Source organism: Cucurbita pepo, chromosome LG07 (genome assembly GCF_002806865.2).
Source record: "Cucurbita pepo subsp. pepo cultivar mu-cu-16 chromosome LG07, ASM280686v2, whole genome shotgun sequence".
Classification (NCBI taxonomy): domain Eukaryota; kingdom Viridiplantae; phylum Streptophyta; class Magnoliopsida; order Cucurbitales; family Cucurbitaceae; genus Cucurbita; species Cucurbita pepo.
The window spans coordinates 9,736,926-9,750,070 of NC_036644.1; the positions used below are offsets into that span (position 1 = coordinate 9,736,926).

At 38.6% G+C, this 13,145-nt stretch overlaps 1 protein-coding gene across 6 annotated transcripts; it reads left to right on the forward strand.

The window, feature by feature from the left end:
* Window positions 1–2,245: 2,245 nt before the first annotated feature.
* On the forward strand, window positions 2,246–9,480 carry LOC111798710 (methyl-CpG-binding domain-containing protein 10-like). 6 transcript variants are annotated; one of them, XM_023682017.1, is made up of 5 exons: window positions 2,481–2,563; window positions 6,655–7,295; window positions 7,373–7,458; window positions 7,636–7,959; window positions 8,408–9,480. In XM_023682017.1, the coding sequence occupies exons 4-5, from the start codon at window positions 7,951–7,953 to the stop codon at window positions 9,188–9,190; spliced, it is 792 nt and encodes a 263-aa protein (XP_023537785.1). In that variant the 5' UTR covers window positions 2,481–2,563; window positions 6,655–7,295; window positions 7,373–7,458; window positions 7,636–7,950; the 3' UTR covers window positions 9,191–9,480. The 6 variants fall into 6 exon arrangements, with proteins under 6 accessions (XP_023537783.1, XP_023537786.1, XP_023537784.1 ...); XM_023682018.1 differs by lacking the exons at window positions 6,655–7,295; window positions 7,373–7,458 and adding an exon at window positions 2,364–2,381 and having other exon boundaries at window positions 2,473–2,563; XM_023682019.1 differs by having other exon boundaries at window positions 6,655–7,787; window positions 7,878–7,959.
* Window positions 9,481–13,145: the final 3,665 nt, after the last annotated feature.

Here is a 13,145-nt window from a genome sequence, read left to right on the forward strand (position 1 = left end):
ATCTTTCACAAATCGTCATTTTAGCGCACTCTATTCTCACTCACATGTTTCGTTTGAAAATTCTTACAAGATCGTTTAACATTAAAGTTCCTAATATTGAGCGACATAACAGAAATGTGCACCTTATTAGTTTAGATAGTAACCGATAACAAAAATGTGCACCTTATTAGTTTAGATAGTAACCATTAATTCTCTCGAGCATTTCTTAACCATCGAATGAGTTGAAAAACTGTGATACCCAAATCCACCTTTAGCAGATATTGTCTTCTCTGGGCTTTCCCTTTCGAGCTTTCCCTCAAGGCTTTAAAACGCGTCTGCTAGGGGAAGGTTTCCACACACTTATAAAGGGTGTTTTGTTCTCCTCCCCAACCAATGTGGGTATCACAATCCACCCCCTTCGGGGCCCAGCGTCCTCATTGACACTCTTTCCTTTCTCCAATCGATGTCCACTAGCCCCAAAAAGGGGTGGATTTAGTGTCGATTGGAGAAAGGAAAGAGTGTCAGCGAGGACGCTGGGCCCCGAAGGGGGTGGATTGTGATGTCTCACGTTGGTTGGGGAGGAGAACAAAACACCTTTTATAAGGGTGTGGAAACCTTCCCCTAGTAGACAAGTTTTAAAGCCTTGAGAGGAAGCCCGAAAGGGAATGCCTAAAGAGGACAATATCTGCTAGCAGTGGATCTGGGTCGTTACAAAAGCACTAACATCATAGATCTTTTATCTTTTGCCTAAAAAGTTATCTACACAATTGCACTTTTGATGGCAGCGGACTTGCGATTATGCGACACTCACTTCCCAGCAACAAGTTTGTGATTGTGCGTCGCCTACGACCAAGCGACGTATACTCGAGCCTCTGGCCCCGGTTCAAGAAGAAAGTTTTAGAAAATGGGATCAGAGAGATTTAGAAAGAGAGTTTTGAAGGTAAGATTTGAAAGATTGAAATTGGTGTTATATGTGATGCAATAAAAAAGACAACAACAACGACTTACAACATATCAGTATTTGGTAGAGGGAAGTTGACAACATATCCTATAAAGTTACTTTTAAGTTTGAATGCAAGAGAATTATTGGTATTCAACAAATATTGTCATGTGGATTTAGGCCTACCTACAACTATAGGCCATGGCATTAGCTAGTACCCTATGCCATAGAGAATAGAGCCAAATCCAAATTATTATAATAAATAGATCGAGAATTTTATATTTTTTAAATTGTTGGATTATTTTTCTATTCAAATTTTGGGCTTCAATGGCAACCGTCGTGAATATCTATGACACTCAAGTAACCGAGGGATACATGAATGAACCGAAATCACTTCTGAATGAGAGTGGTCTTGAATATATGATTACTAAAAAATGCTTAAAATAATAAAAGTTACTATCTATATCAATAAGCTGCATTTTTTTTCGGTGGCTCAATTCTAGGAACTCCATAATCATGTTTTGCTTGAAGTAATTATATGTTGGATGACCTACGGAGAATTATCCTGAAATATATGTGAGTGAGGGCAAACCATACTCAAAAGACTCGTATTATTATATAGGGATAGTCTTCACTTTTAAGATCGAACCGAGACTTTTGTAAACCCAAAGACAATTATTGTTTATATTGAGAATCAGTTGAGGTAACTCGCTCTCAACGTGGACGACTTTAGAGCTAGGATGGATATGCATGAATTGTATCGATGTATATTATCATGATCATAAGGTTACAATTAACCGTATTAATATCATGATTATGATGCATTATGATGGACTCAACTTAGCTTAGCTGAGTTGGAGCACAATCTTTTAGGATCGATATAATTAACTTGACTAAAATGATTTATGTTCCACATGTTCATATGACATGCCTATGTTATGTGTATGTAACACTCGAGCCCAACAAGTAAGTAACGCTCGAGCCCAACATGTCCATGTCTAATGTTATGTGTATGTAACGCTCGAGTCCAATAGGTACATAAGCTTTTTCTTCGATGACTAAATTTCTAGAATTTTATTGAAAATCGTAGAGGCCGAATTCTAAGGAGGCACAGAAGAGAAAAATGCTCGAGATAGCTTTCGAACTTTAAAAAAAATAAAAAAAATGTTGGTTAAAGTCAATGGAGGGAAAATGTGTATTAAAAGGCAACCGCCAAGTATTAAGAAGCAAGGAATTTGACAGGTGGCGGCGGTAGAACGCACCGTCAAATTTCCAAGTGCTGAGCTGGACATTCTGGATTTCTCTCTGAGAGAGAGAGAGAGGAGAGAGAAAGAAGCTTGACTATAAAAGGAAGGGCAATCGCCGTCATTACTAAATTTGTCGCTGTAAATCCATTTCTCTCCTCTGTTTTTGTTGTGTGCAGCTAAGGAAGAAACCCAGAAACCCCAAATCGCGAATCCAAGTAACCCATTCTTTTCTCTACCTTTTTCGAGCAGTTCTTTGTTCGGGAGCTATTTTTAGTGAATTTTATCATCATTGCTTCTTGTGGTTAGGTCATAAATGGCGGAATCAGTGGAGAAAGACACTTCGAATGAGGAGGTTCTGTCCTTCGAACTCCCTGCCCCTCCTGGCTGGAAGAAAAAGGTGTTCATCTCACTTCGATTCCTTTTCTGGATCTTCAATTCTTGTTGAATTGCTTATTTTCTTGCTCAATTTTGCTTTTACCGTTGAATTCTCAACTCGGATTTTGTTTTTCCTGGATTTTAGGGTTTCTTTGGTGAGAATTCACTGCTTGTAGTATCTAGGGTTTTTTCTGGAAGGTTGAATTATCGAATTTCTTGCTTAATCTCTCTTTTTACTTGGATTTCCAGTCTTCTTCGACAGAAATCTCTGGAAATTGTTGGTCTCTAGTTTCTATTTGACTTCGCTTTGACATCGCTTTGACGTCGCTATGTTGCTTCATGATGAGTTCAATTTGTGTTATGATGATTTCTTTTTGCTTGTATTACTTGGGGCTCTGGACTAATTTTTGTTCCCTTCTCCTTTCTGGTGTGAGAGATAGTGAGCGATTATGTTATCTGGGGAGGATTAGGGCTGCTAACATTGATAATGATGTTAATAAATAAAAATTATTGAACACTGCGTGCTCTGCCTGGATTTGCCTTGCTCCAACAAGTTAGGATATACATGTGTGTGTGCATATTTTCTATTCAATCAGTTGACTATATTGTGCACTCAATACCAGCTGCTGAAATTTATTTGCTTGAATTTTTCACAATTTAAATGTGAGATCTCACCTTGGTCTTTATAAGAGTGTAGAAACCTCTTCTTAGTAGACGCATTTTAAAATCGTGAGGTTGACAATATCTGCTAGCGGTGGGTTTAGGCTGTTACAAATGGTATGAGAACCAGATACCGGGCGATGTGCCAGCTAGGAGAGTAAGTTCCGAAGGGGGTGGACACGAGGCGGTGTGCCGCCAAGGACGCTGGGCCCTGTTGGGGATCTCACATCGATTGGAGAAGGGAACGAGTGTCAGCGAGGACGTTGGGTCTCGAAGGGGGGTGGATTGTGAGATCCCACATCGGTTGGGGAGGAGAACGAAATATTCTTTATAAGAGTGTGGAAACCTCTCACTAGCAGACGCGTTTTAAAAACCTTGAGGGGAAGTCTAAAAGGGAAAGCCGAAAGAGGACAATATCTACTAGCGGTGGGCTTGGGCTGTTATAAGAACGTCTAAGGATAACGTTCAGATGTTGGATATCTATAGTTGTTTTTATATATAAGTTGTGGTCGTGCTACTATCAAACTCGATTGTTGGCTTATANTTTTTTTTTTTTTTTTTTTTTTTTTTTTTTTTTTTGGTAAGCTCTAGATGTTTGGCTCTATTATGGAAGGAGGGACATAAAGGGGGCTTATGGATTTAAGACAAAAAAGAGGGGAAAATGAGATTTTAGGCGTATTTTTGTCGTGAGGAACTGAAACTACTTGGGATTTTATCATTAGGTATGGTAAATTTATCGGTGAGGTCTGGAATGGTTGACACATTGGTTGATTTGATAGGCGTCTAATATACTTCCTTTATTGTAGGAAGGTCCCTAATGAGTTTTGTTAGTTGTACATATGAATCAATTTGTAACTTTTGTTCTATTCTAGTACGGAGTGTTTAAGACCTGATCCGGTTGCTTTCATGTTGCTTTCAAGTAGTTCAAAATATATATTTGCAGAAGGACATCGGATTGGTTGGAGAGGGGAACAAAACATTCCTTATAATGGTGTGGAAATGTCTCCCTAGCAGATGCGTTTTAAACCGTGAGGTTGACGACGATACATAAAGGGTCAAAGTGGACAATATCTACTAGCAGTGGGTATGGGCTGTTATAGTGATCATATGAAATTTCTTGTCATTTTGATCGGTAATATCTAAATCAAAATGTATTATCGTTATCAAATAAGTTCTGTTGTCCAGCAAAACTTGATACTTACGGAAAGAAGAGGAAGACATAAGCAAGGTGACAGGAGTGAAGTTCAACAGTAGGATGTGGAAGCCCGTCATAGTTGGTCAATGGAATAAATTAGGGAATTGGTATAGAACTAAATAGATTTGGGAAGGATGGAGGAAAGCCAAGTCGAGTGTATTGCCATAGGGAGAATTTTGGTCGGAGGCTGGGTCAACAATCTTTGGACCAACTCCCTCTTTTATACTCTTACCTTACATTTTCTTCTAGAAACAATGAAAGCCTTTACCATGGTGGGACCATACTAGTTTTGTGAGATCCCATATCAGTTGGAAAGGAGAACGAAGCATTCTTTATAACAAGGGTGTGGAAATAGACTCGTTTCAAACCTTGAGCGAAAATCTAGAAGGGAAAGCCCAAAGAGGACAATATCTGCTAGTGGTGGGCTTGGACTATTACAAATGGTATCAAAGCCAGACACCGGGCGATGTGCCAGTGAGGAGGCTCAAACCCGAAGGGGGGTGACACCAGGTGGTGTGCCAACGATGACGCTGGGCCCCGAATGGGGGTGGATTGGGGATCCTACATCGATTGGAGAGAGAAACGAGTGCCAGCGAGAACGCTAGGCTCCAAAAGGGGGTGGATTGTGAGATCTCATATCGGTTGGAAAGGAAACGAATCATTGTTTATAAGGGTGTGGAAACCTACGCATTTTAAAAACCTAGAGGGGAAGCTCAAAGAGTACAATATCTGCTAGCGGTGGTGGGCTGGGCTGGGCTGTTACAAGTTCAACCTTGAAAATCAAGTTTAAACATGAAATCTTGACTTATGCAATGGAGAAACGGGTGAACTGTGTGCCAAAATCCATAGAGCTAGATATGAGATGATTAGAAAGAAATTTGATTTATCAATAGGGAGAAGTTTAGAGTTCATCGTGTACGGATGGGAACTGTTTTTAAGGAAAAGAAAAGCTCCTATCAATCAATGGCAAGATAAAACATACATTGAAGAGCCTACGGGGCAGTTGGGTACGTCCTTGGAGGAATGGTTTTTGATAAAAATGGAGCTTACGTCCTTGGAGGAATGGTTTTTATGATAAAAATGGAGCTTTCATTGAGAGTAAATGAAAGAATACAATGTCATACAAAAATAAAGCCCAAATAAAAGGAGTCAAGCTCTACAAAGGGCTTTAGTCAAGAAAATAAGATTAATGAAAATATCAAAAGGTCTTAACCATCAATGCCCAATGATTCATGGAACCTAACAAGAACCATACATTAATCGAAGTCTTCTCGAACCCTCCCTCTTCAAAAGCTTCATAAAATCACACACTCAAAATAACCCTTTTTCTTACCGAAGGGCAAATGATGAAGTAGCAACTCCAAAATCATGTAGTTACAACCCTTAGGCTGGGATGAATGAAAATCAAATGTCTCAAAGAAATAGCTCCAAACTGAAAGGGAAAAATCATAGCTCCACAAAGGTGGTGCAGATTCTCGGCCGCACTCCTACATAAAATATATCCTCGGAGGAATTATGAAACAAAGTATGTACAAGATGTCGAATGAGATTGATAAGAAAAGCTGGAATTCAAGAATTGGGGTTGAATGATTCTTCTCCAAACAAGGTGGAACTTCAAAGGTGAAGTGTTACGCATCAAAGGTAATGCAGTTGATTGATATTGATGGCAACAAGGCGTTCACTGAATCCAAAATTGGGTTAATCACCAAAGGTTTTCGAGGAAACATCACGAACCAGACTATTGAGTAGACATAAGAACATGAGTCTTGGTTCAAAATGGATAAAATTATTTTTGAAGTTTTTAAAAGAAATTATCTAAATTTTCTTCAAATACACAAAGAAACTATAATTCTAATAACAGAAAAAAAAAAAAAAAAAAAAAAAAAAAAAAAACTCAAGATTTTGAATTTTTTAAATCATGATTCTCTTCCTTTGCTTCTATATATGGTCATCTTCTTTTCTAAACCAATTTAGATAAAGAATATATATTTATGAAGTTATATTTTCTAAATAAATTAGTGCCAAACACATTATCTCGACATAGTATGAGTAATGGATATAAGTTGATTTGAACGTCATAGATATCAATAAAATTATAATTCTATTGATTTGTGCCCCAATCTGCCACTCTTTTTGGATCATGATGTTTGGCTTGACCAATGACCAATCATCTCTTAAATATCTCATGGATATATTCGGATTTTTCCTTCCCAAAATTATTCTAGTGTTTATTGAGGTCATACTTGTCAATGGCTCAGGGTTACTAGCCCAACTTTGTTCCCTGTTTTGGACGTTTTGATCGATAATCTGGTGGCTAATGTCAAGAAGTGCACCTTTTTACAGCCTCAGATTGAATTTGTAGATGATATGGTGTCTGAGTAAGGTGGATGTTCATGGCTGTAAAATCCAAAATAAGTTGAACTGGTCATCTCCCTGCAACCAGGCTTACATGTTTCCACTGAAAATCTGTGGCCATGTATGGTTCGACTGCCTGGTCCTTCATCCGACAGTTAAAAGTGATAGAGTTGAATCCTAAGGCTAGGGAAAGCTTTCGATGTCTCAAACACGCTAAGATCAATGTGCTTCTGGTTGCCTTACCAGACTTCTCAAAGCCATTCCTTGCAGAAAGGAATGGTATAGATCAAAGATTTCTATACGCACGCAAGAGCAATGCCTTATTGTCGGTTTCTTCTTTTGAACAAGAAACGAAACTTTTCATTGATGCAATGAATAGAAACTATAGCTCCAAGGATACAAATTCCATAAAGGAGTGAAATGCACCAAGAAGAAGCCTTCAAAACTGCAGAATTAATGCGATCAGACCAAGGAGAGGAGACTTGTGTTCAGGTCTCCATCCAAGCTTCTCTTGATGATATGGTTACAATCCCATATATTAAAGGTAACCGATGGTAATTGTATTTTCCATTAAAAAATGGCCTTCATACGTATTGGGCCAATGATTAAAAAATTGTACAGATCAACGCAGCTTGAAGTTCTTCTACAAACAACCGTGTGAAGGCGAATTTCCGAAGAGGATCGGGAAGCCTGAGCTGAGAAGTGAGGTACATGACAGGAATTGGTAGTTTGTTCTAGGGAAGGCAGAGGAAGGAAAGATAGTTTTCCTACTAGAGAATGGATAGCATCTGAAATGGCTGGCCACTTTGTACTCTTGCCTTATTTTCTTTTGGAAATGATAAAAGTCTCTTGCCAGGGTATTCATTTCATTAGATCTTTTTCAGATGAAGGTGGATGAATGGTTAGTGATGAAAAAAAGGACAGACAGACTTTAGCTCTGAGTAGGCAGCCTGATAGCAGATGGTCTACCAGAAGGGCCGAGCATCGTTTCTGGACAACCGATCAGACCCTTAGCCAAGAGGAGGTGTCTTGTAAGGTTATGAAATTTAGAATATACTCAAATTCGTGAGATTTTTCTTCTGGCTTCTTGATCTTGGGAAGGTTAATTCTTTTTAATCTTATACAGAAACTCAATAGCCCTCGATACCGATCGTGACAACATAAGGACTCCTATCAATGCAGTCTGTTTTGGCAAATTTATGTGTCTGGTTAGTCTTTAATATGCTCGGTGTTAGCTGGTGTTTTTCGTTTTCGTCTAAGCTGCTGTACGGGTTTCATAGTAAAGAGAAGATGAAGATTTCATGATGGAATACTTCCGTTTCTTTGGAGTTTGTGGCTAGAGAGGGAAGGGAGAATTTTGTATGAGAGGGTGGTAGGGACTTTCTTGGGTGTGAAAGAGAATGTACTTTTAGATTTATATTTTTTCAAGTACTGTAATTCATGACAACAAGAGAGATCTTTGATCATCTTCATTGGGTTGGAGTGGCTGCTTGTTTTCTGGATCTATTTGGATGTATTTTTTCACCAATCGAGATGAACATTTATACTTCATTGATTGTTCTTTACTCACTACCTAACAGCTCTAAACAAAAGAAATAAGATCTGGGTTGCTGGTTTATTGGTTGCATCTGATTGAATGATATGAATATTTGGCAGTTTTTTCCCAAGCAAGGTAAATCCCCTAGGAAACATGAGGTCATCTTCATAACTCCTACAGGGGAGGAGATCAACCACAAAAGGAAGTTGGATCAGTATCTGAAGGCACACCCCGGTGGCCCGGCAGCTGCTGAATTTGATTGGAGCACGGGCGAGACGCCGAGGAGGTCAGCAAGGATAAGCGAAAAGAGTAAAGTGACTCCACCGGTCGAACGTGAGCATCCCAAGAGAAGAAGATCTTCTGTGTCGAAGAAAGATATTAAAGAAACAGAAGCTGAACCAGAAGTTTTGGAGGAGGAGAAAGAAATTGACAACCAAGACGGTGAAAAACATGAGAGCATGGTTGATGCTGAGGTAAAAGATGAAAAGGTAACAAAAGATGAAGCTGTGGATGCTGAAAAACAAGAACATAAGATAGCTAGTGAATCAGAACAAGAAAAATTGGACAAAGATCTCAATGAGAAGGAACCTGAAAGCTCCAAATTAAACCTCAATGAGAATCTGGAGGGAGCAAAGCAAGAGGAAGCCATTGAGGAACCACAAGTTCAGAAGAAGCCTGATGGTAATCTGGGTGAAGCTACCGAACCCGTTTCCCTTATACCCGATGAAAACGAAAACGAAAACGTGCCAGAGGAGAATAAAAAACCTATTCAGCAGGATATCGAACTTGACAAAGGAGCTGCAACTCCAGAAAAGAGTGAGAAACATACCGAGGCCGACAAGATTGTTGACGTCGCCGTGAATGGCAGCGGCGGGAATGAAGGTGACGAGGTAAAGACTTGAAAACGATATTACGTTTCTGGCTGTAGCCTCTTCATTGGTGTTTTGAACAGATTCAGATTGCTGGGTTGGTCTGTGATTCTGATGTGGTTAATTGTAGTAATCTAATTATTGACAGAAACATCCATAGATTAGGTTTATTATGTTCCATCGCTTGTTGTTCACTTGTACTGAATAAAATTGTAGTTCATAATGATCTCTGTAACAATCAAGTTTAATATGCTTGTACCATGTTGTTGTAATGTAAACCTTTGTAAGGTAGAGATTTATGCATACTCATTTAGTTACAATCATTGTTTGATCCTTTTGAAGCTCCTTAACCACTTGGCTATCGTTCCTACTGCTCGATAGTTCGTCTTTTTGTATGTATTCGTGCTTGTCATACTGTATTCTTCCTTTTTTTCAGTACGGTTGCTCATTCATAAGATAATATGTAACGACCCGGAATTTTCTATTTAATCTAAGGTCGCTACTGTATACATGTCATAAACATGAATGCGGAAATACTTCATTTAGATTTTCATAAAATATAACCTTAAGCTTAAAACACAGCCATAGACTTGCGTGTTTTGAAAACACATTTAAAACGACACAACAAAATACTAAATAAAATAAATAAATGTTTAAACTAAAGCATCCTATTCTAGCCTAAGTCTAAGAAAATAAATACGAATACATCCTGAAAATGTAGTAGCACATGACTTGAGTATTTAAAGAAATACTCTATATGTAGTAGCACATGGCTGGAGTATTTCTATCTGTAAGTGACCCCACTATTGGGGTTATGCAACAAGAACATGTAAAATGCTATGACGGGACCTATCATATCAGTCTATTTTTCCTACAGCACTATTCTAATGGACAGCTTGGATGTGTACCATGTACTCTACACACAGCCCATAAGTGCGGGTATGGGCTCACCAGACAGTTCGCACACCGTTAGGCCCCCTTTTCTTGTCGGACGAGCCTTCTCTGGTAGCTCTACTGCTGCCGACACCCATTAGAATTAGTAACTGTCACAGCAGCATTATGTAAAACATAATGATACTTCGCCTGCCTCGTGGATGTACGCGTCCGTACCCTCGTGATGGAATAGGGGTATCCCCCAATGTATGAGCACACATAATGCATGAGGTCCCAACATTGTTCCGTTTTCATTATCATTTAATACAACCTTGCTAGCATTCTGTACATATCATATCATTTCACATATCGTTCATCATTCATATCATATCGTTTCTCATTCTTCAGTTCTCATATCATACATAATTCTATGGAGATTATATTTCATGTCATTTATCGTGATTTCATGTCATTCATATCAAGTTGTATACACACAATTTAGGAGACATAACATAACGTCTCATGCTTTTAACATAACATTTCATCATATACATATCATATCATAACATATTGCATCACAATATATCATATGACAACATAATCATATATGTTTACGTAACATACCAAATATATATTTACGTAACGGACCAAAGCATGCAATATTTACTAGCAGTGGGGTTAAACTGTTACAACCAAGAGGACATACACTGTTCGAGTTTTACACGTGAGCTTGATTATTAACTCGTTAGCGACCTCCTAGAAATATAGTCATCCCCACCCCCTCACCCCCTCACGTCAATCCCACATGCTACACTACACAACACGACAACACGACAGGTGAAATTGAAGCGAGAGTATAATAAACTCGGTCCATCATAATTAAGAACAAAAAGGGTTGCTTTTAGGTCAAAAACCAAGGATTGTTGGTGCTAAGCTTGTGCAAAAGAAGGGAGTGATAGACTCAGCAATCACTTTGATGGGAAAAAGTGTAAGCAAAAGAATAAAGAGATTCCCTTTCAATAAATATACCATTGTTATTGGGAGCTCAAAAGGGTTCTTTTTTGTTTGGTGCTTTTGCTTTATGATGCTAACTCATCAAACTCATTCAAACCCTACTCTCACTTCAACCCTTTACAGTCAGATTATGCAATTTATGACACTTTCTATGACTTTTAGAACCATATTATATGATTGCTACATTACAAATCTTTAGGTTTTGTTCACATACAAGAGTGGAAAGAAAGAACGATCGGGAATGATTCAACCCGACACCGTTATGATACTTAATGGAAGTAGTTGTGATGGCCTAGACAATGACTGAAGTGGAAAACAAGTCGTGCTTTACACAATAATATTGCTTTTGAGGCCTAGACGGTTTTTCTAATCACATAAGGAGGGTGATAAGATGACGACAATTTTTGTTATGCTCGCCTTTTTTTAGAGTTTGCGGATATATATACTAAACAGTGTTCCGTTCTTTAAGTCATGTTTCAGTCAGGAAAGGGGAAACTGATTCGCTCTTGAACCTCTCCCTTCAAACACTGTAAACTCGGTTTCGCTCCTTCACTTTACAGGAGAAGAGGATTGAATATGTGAGACTATAGAGGGCTATAGAAACAAAAAGGCTATTTACTAGCTTTCTCTAAATGGATCTACTATAGCTACTCGATCTCAGATCGGGGACGAGCCCCGAGTTGCATAGGTCCTTGGTTTGAAAACGATGTTACTGCATGGGTCGGAATTAGAAATTCCCGTGACCCGAACGCGATTGGTGCTGACCACACTAGGGGCTCGGAATCAAGAAACCGAATAGGGTAGACATAAAAAGCTCTGCCCACGCCTAAAGCGGGTGACTCTCTTAGTATCTTCTTCTAAGAGAGATCGTAAGAAGACATCGGAAAAGTCTTTTCCCGTTTTTTAGGGGGAGCAGAGCAGTCAAAGAAAAGTTTCAAAACAAATGAATAGCACGGAGCTCATACTATATGATAATCCAACGCTTAGCTCCACTTTATGATGGATACAGATTTGACTTCCTTCCCTTCTACAGCTACCTCTGAAACTCTTTCTTCAACAGCGTCCGACGCCTGATTTGGTCAAATTTGTGCTGAATACAGCAGGTGTGTGCATGAAATCGGGAGGTTATTACCCCCTGAAAGGACCATGCCTGACCTTGAACATTACCGTGTGAAATGATTTGAACATCTGATGTTAGAGCCCAAACTCACCGAATATTGTCATCTTTGGGCTTTCCCTCTCGGACTATTCTTAACGTTTTTAAAATGTGTCTGCTAGTAAGAGGTTTTCACACCCTTGTAAAGAAAGTTTTGTTTCTCTCTCCAACCGATGTCTGATCTCACATTTGATATCTTGGACTGAGAGTATATGTCTTAATTAGTTAAACTATTATGATATCTTGGTCTCGAGTACATTAATGAACTAAGACTATATTCGAATGAGAGTGATCCTGAGAACAAGATAACTAAGAAAGGCTTAAAGGAAAGGAATATTATTACCTATACCAATAATGTGCACTTTTCGTTTTCGACGGCTCATTGGGTGACCTCTTGGAAGTTTTCTTAGAAAACATGTGAGTAAGGATAAATCAGGTTGAAAGAGCTCGTGTTGGTCTGCGGGGACAGCCCTCACTTTTAAAAGGGAAGAGCAATTCTATGTTGAGTGACGTCTTGAGAACTTTCTTTGGAAACACGTGAATGAGGATAAAGCATGTTAAAAAGGCTCGTATTGGTACGTGGGGATAGTCTTCACTCTTAGAAACGAGTAATATGACCATATTATATAGGAATGTCGGGATCATCAAATGCTGCAAGACCCACAAGAAAATATCAAATAAAGTGCTAGAAAAACATGTTTATTTTTCTACCGCGCATTCTTTGAACATGAGAAGTAAAATCCTTATTCCAATAGAACAAATATGAAAGTAGAAATTTGAACGTTAAAACGATACTACCCGTCATTAGCTAATAGACTACAACTCGTTTATTTTAGTAGGTTTGAAACTTTTAAATAAGGAATTATTCACATCCTTTATTTAATTTAATTATTTTAATGAATTTATAACTTTCAATTATTCACTTTATTAGGTTATGAATTTAAT

Bases quoted from the DNA above. Each gene is read 5' to 3' on its own strand.
- LOC111798710 (XM_023682015.1), top strand. From the start codon at position 2,480: ATGGCGGAATCAGTGGAGAAAGACACTTCGAATGAGGAGGTTCTGTCC. The intron at 2,564-8,407 runs GTGTTCATCTCA...AATATTTGGCAG, and splicing joins CTCCTGGCTGGAAGAAAAAG to TTTTTTCCCAAGCAAGGTAA.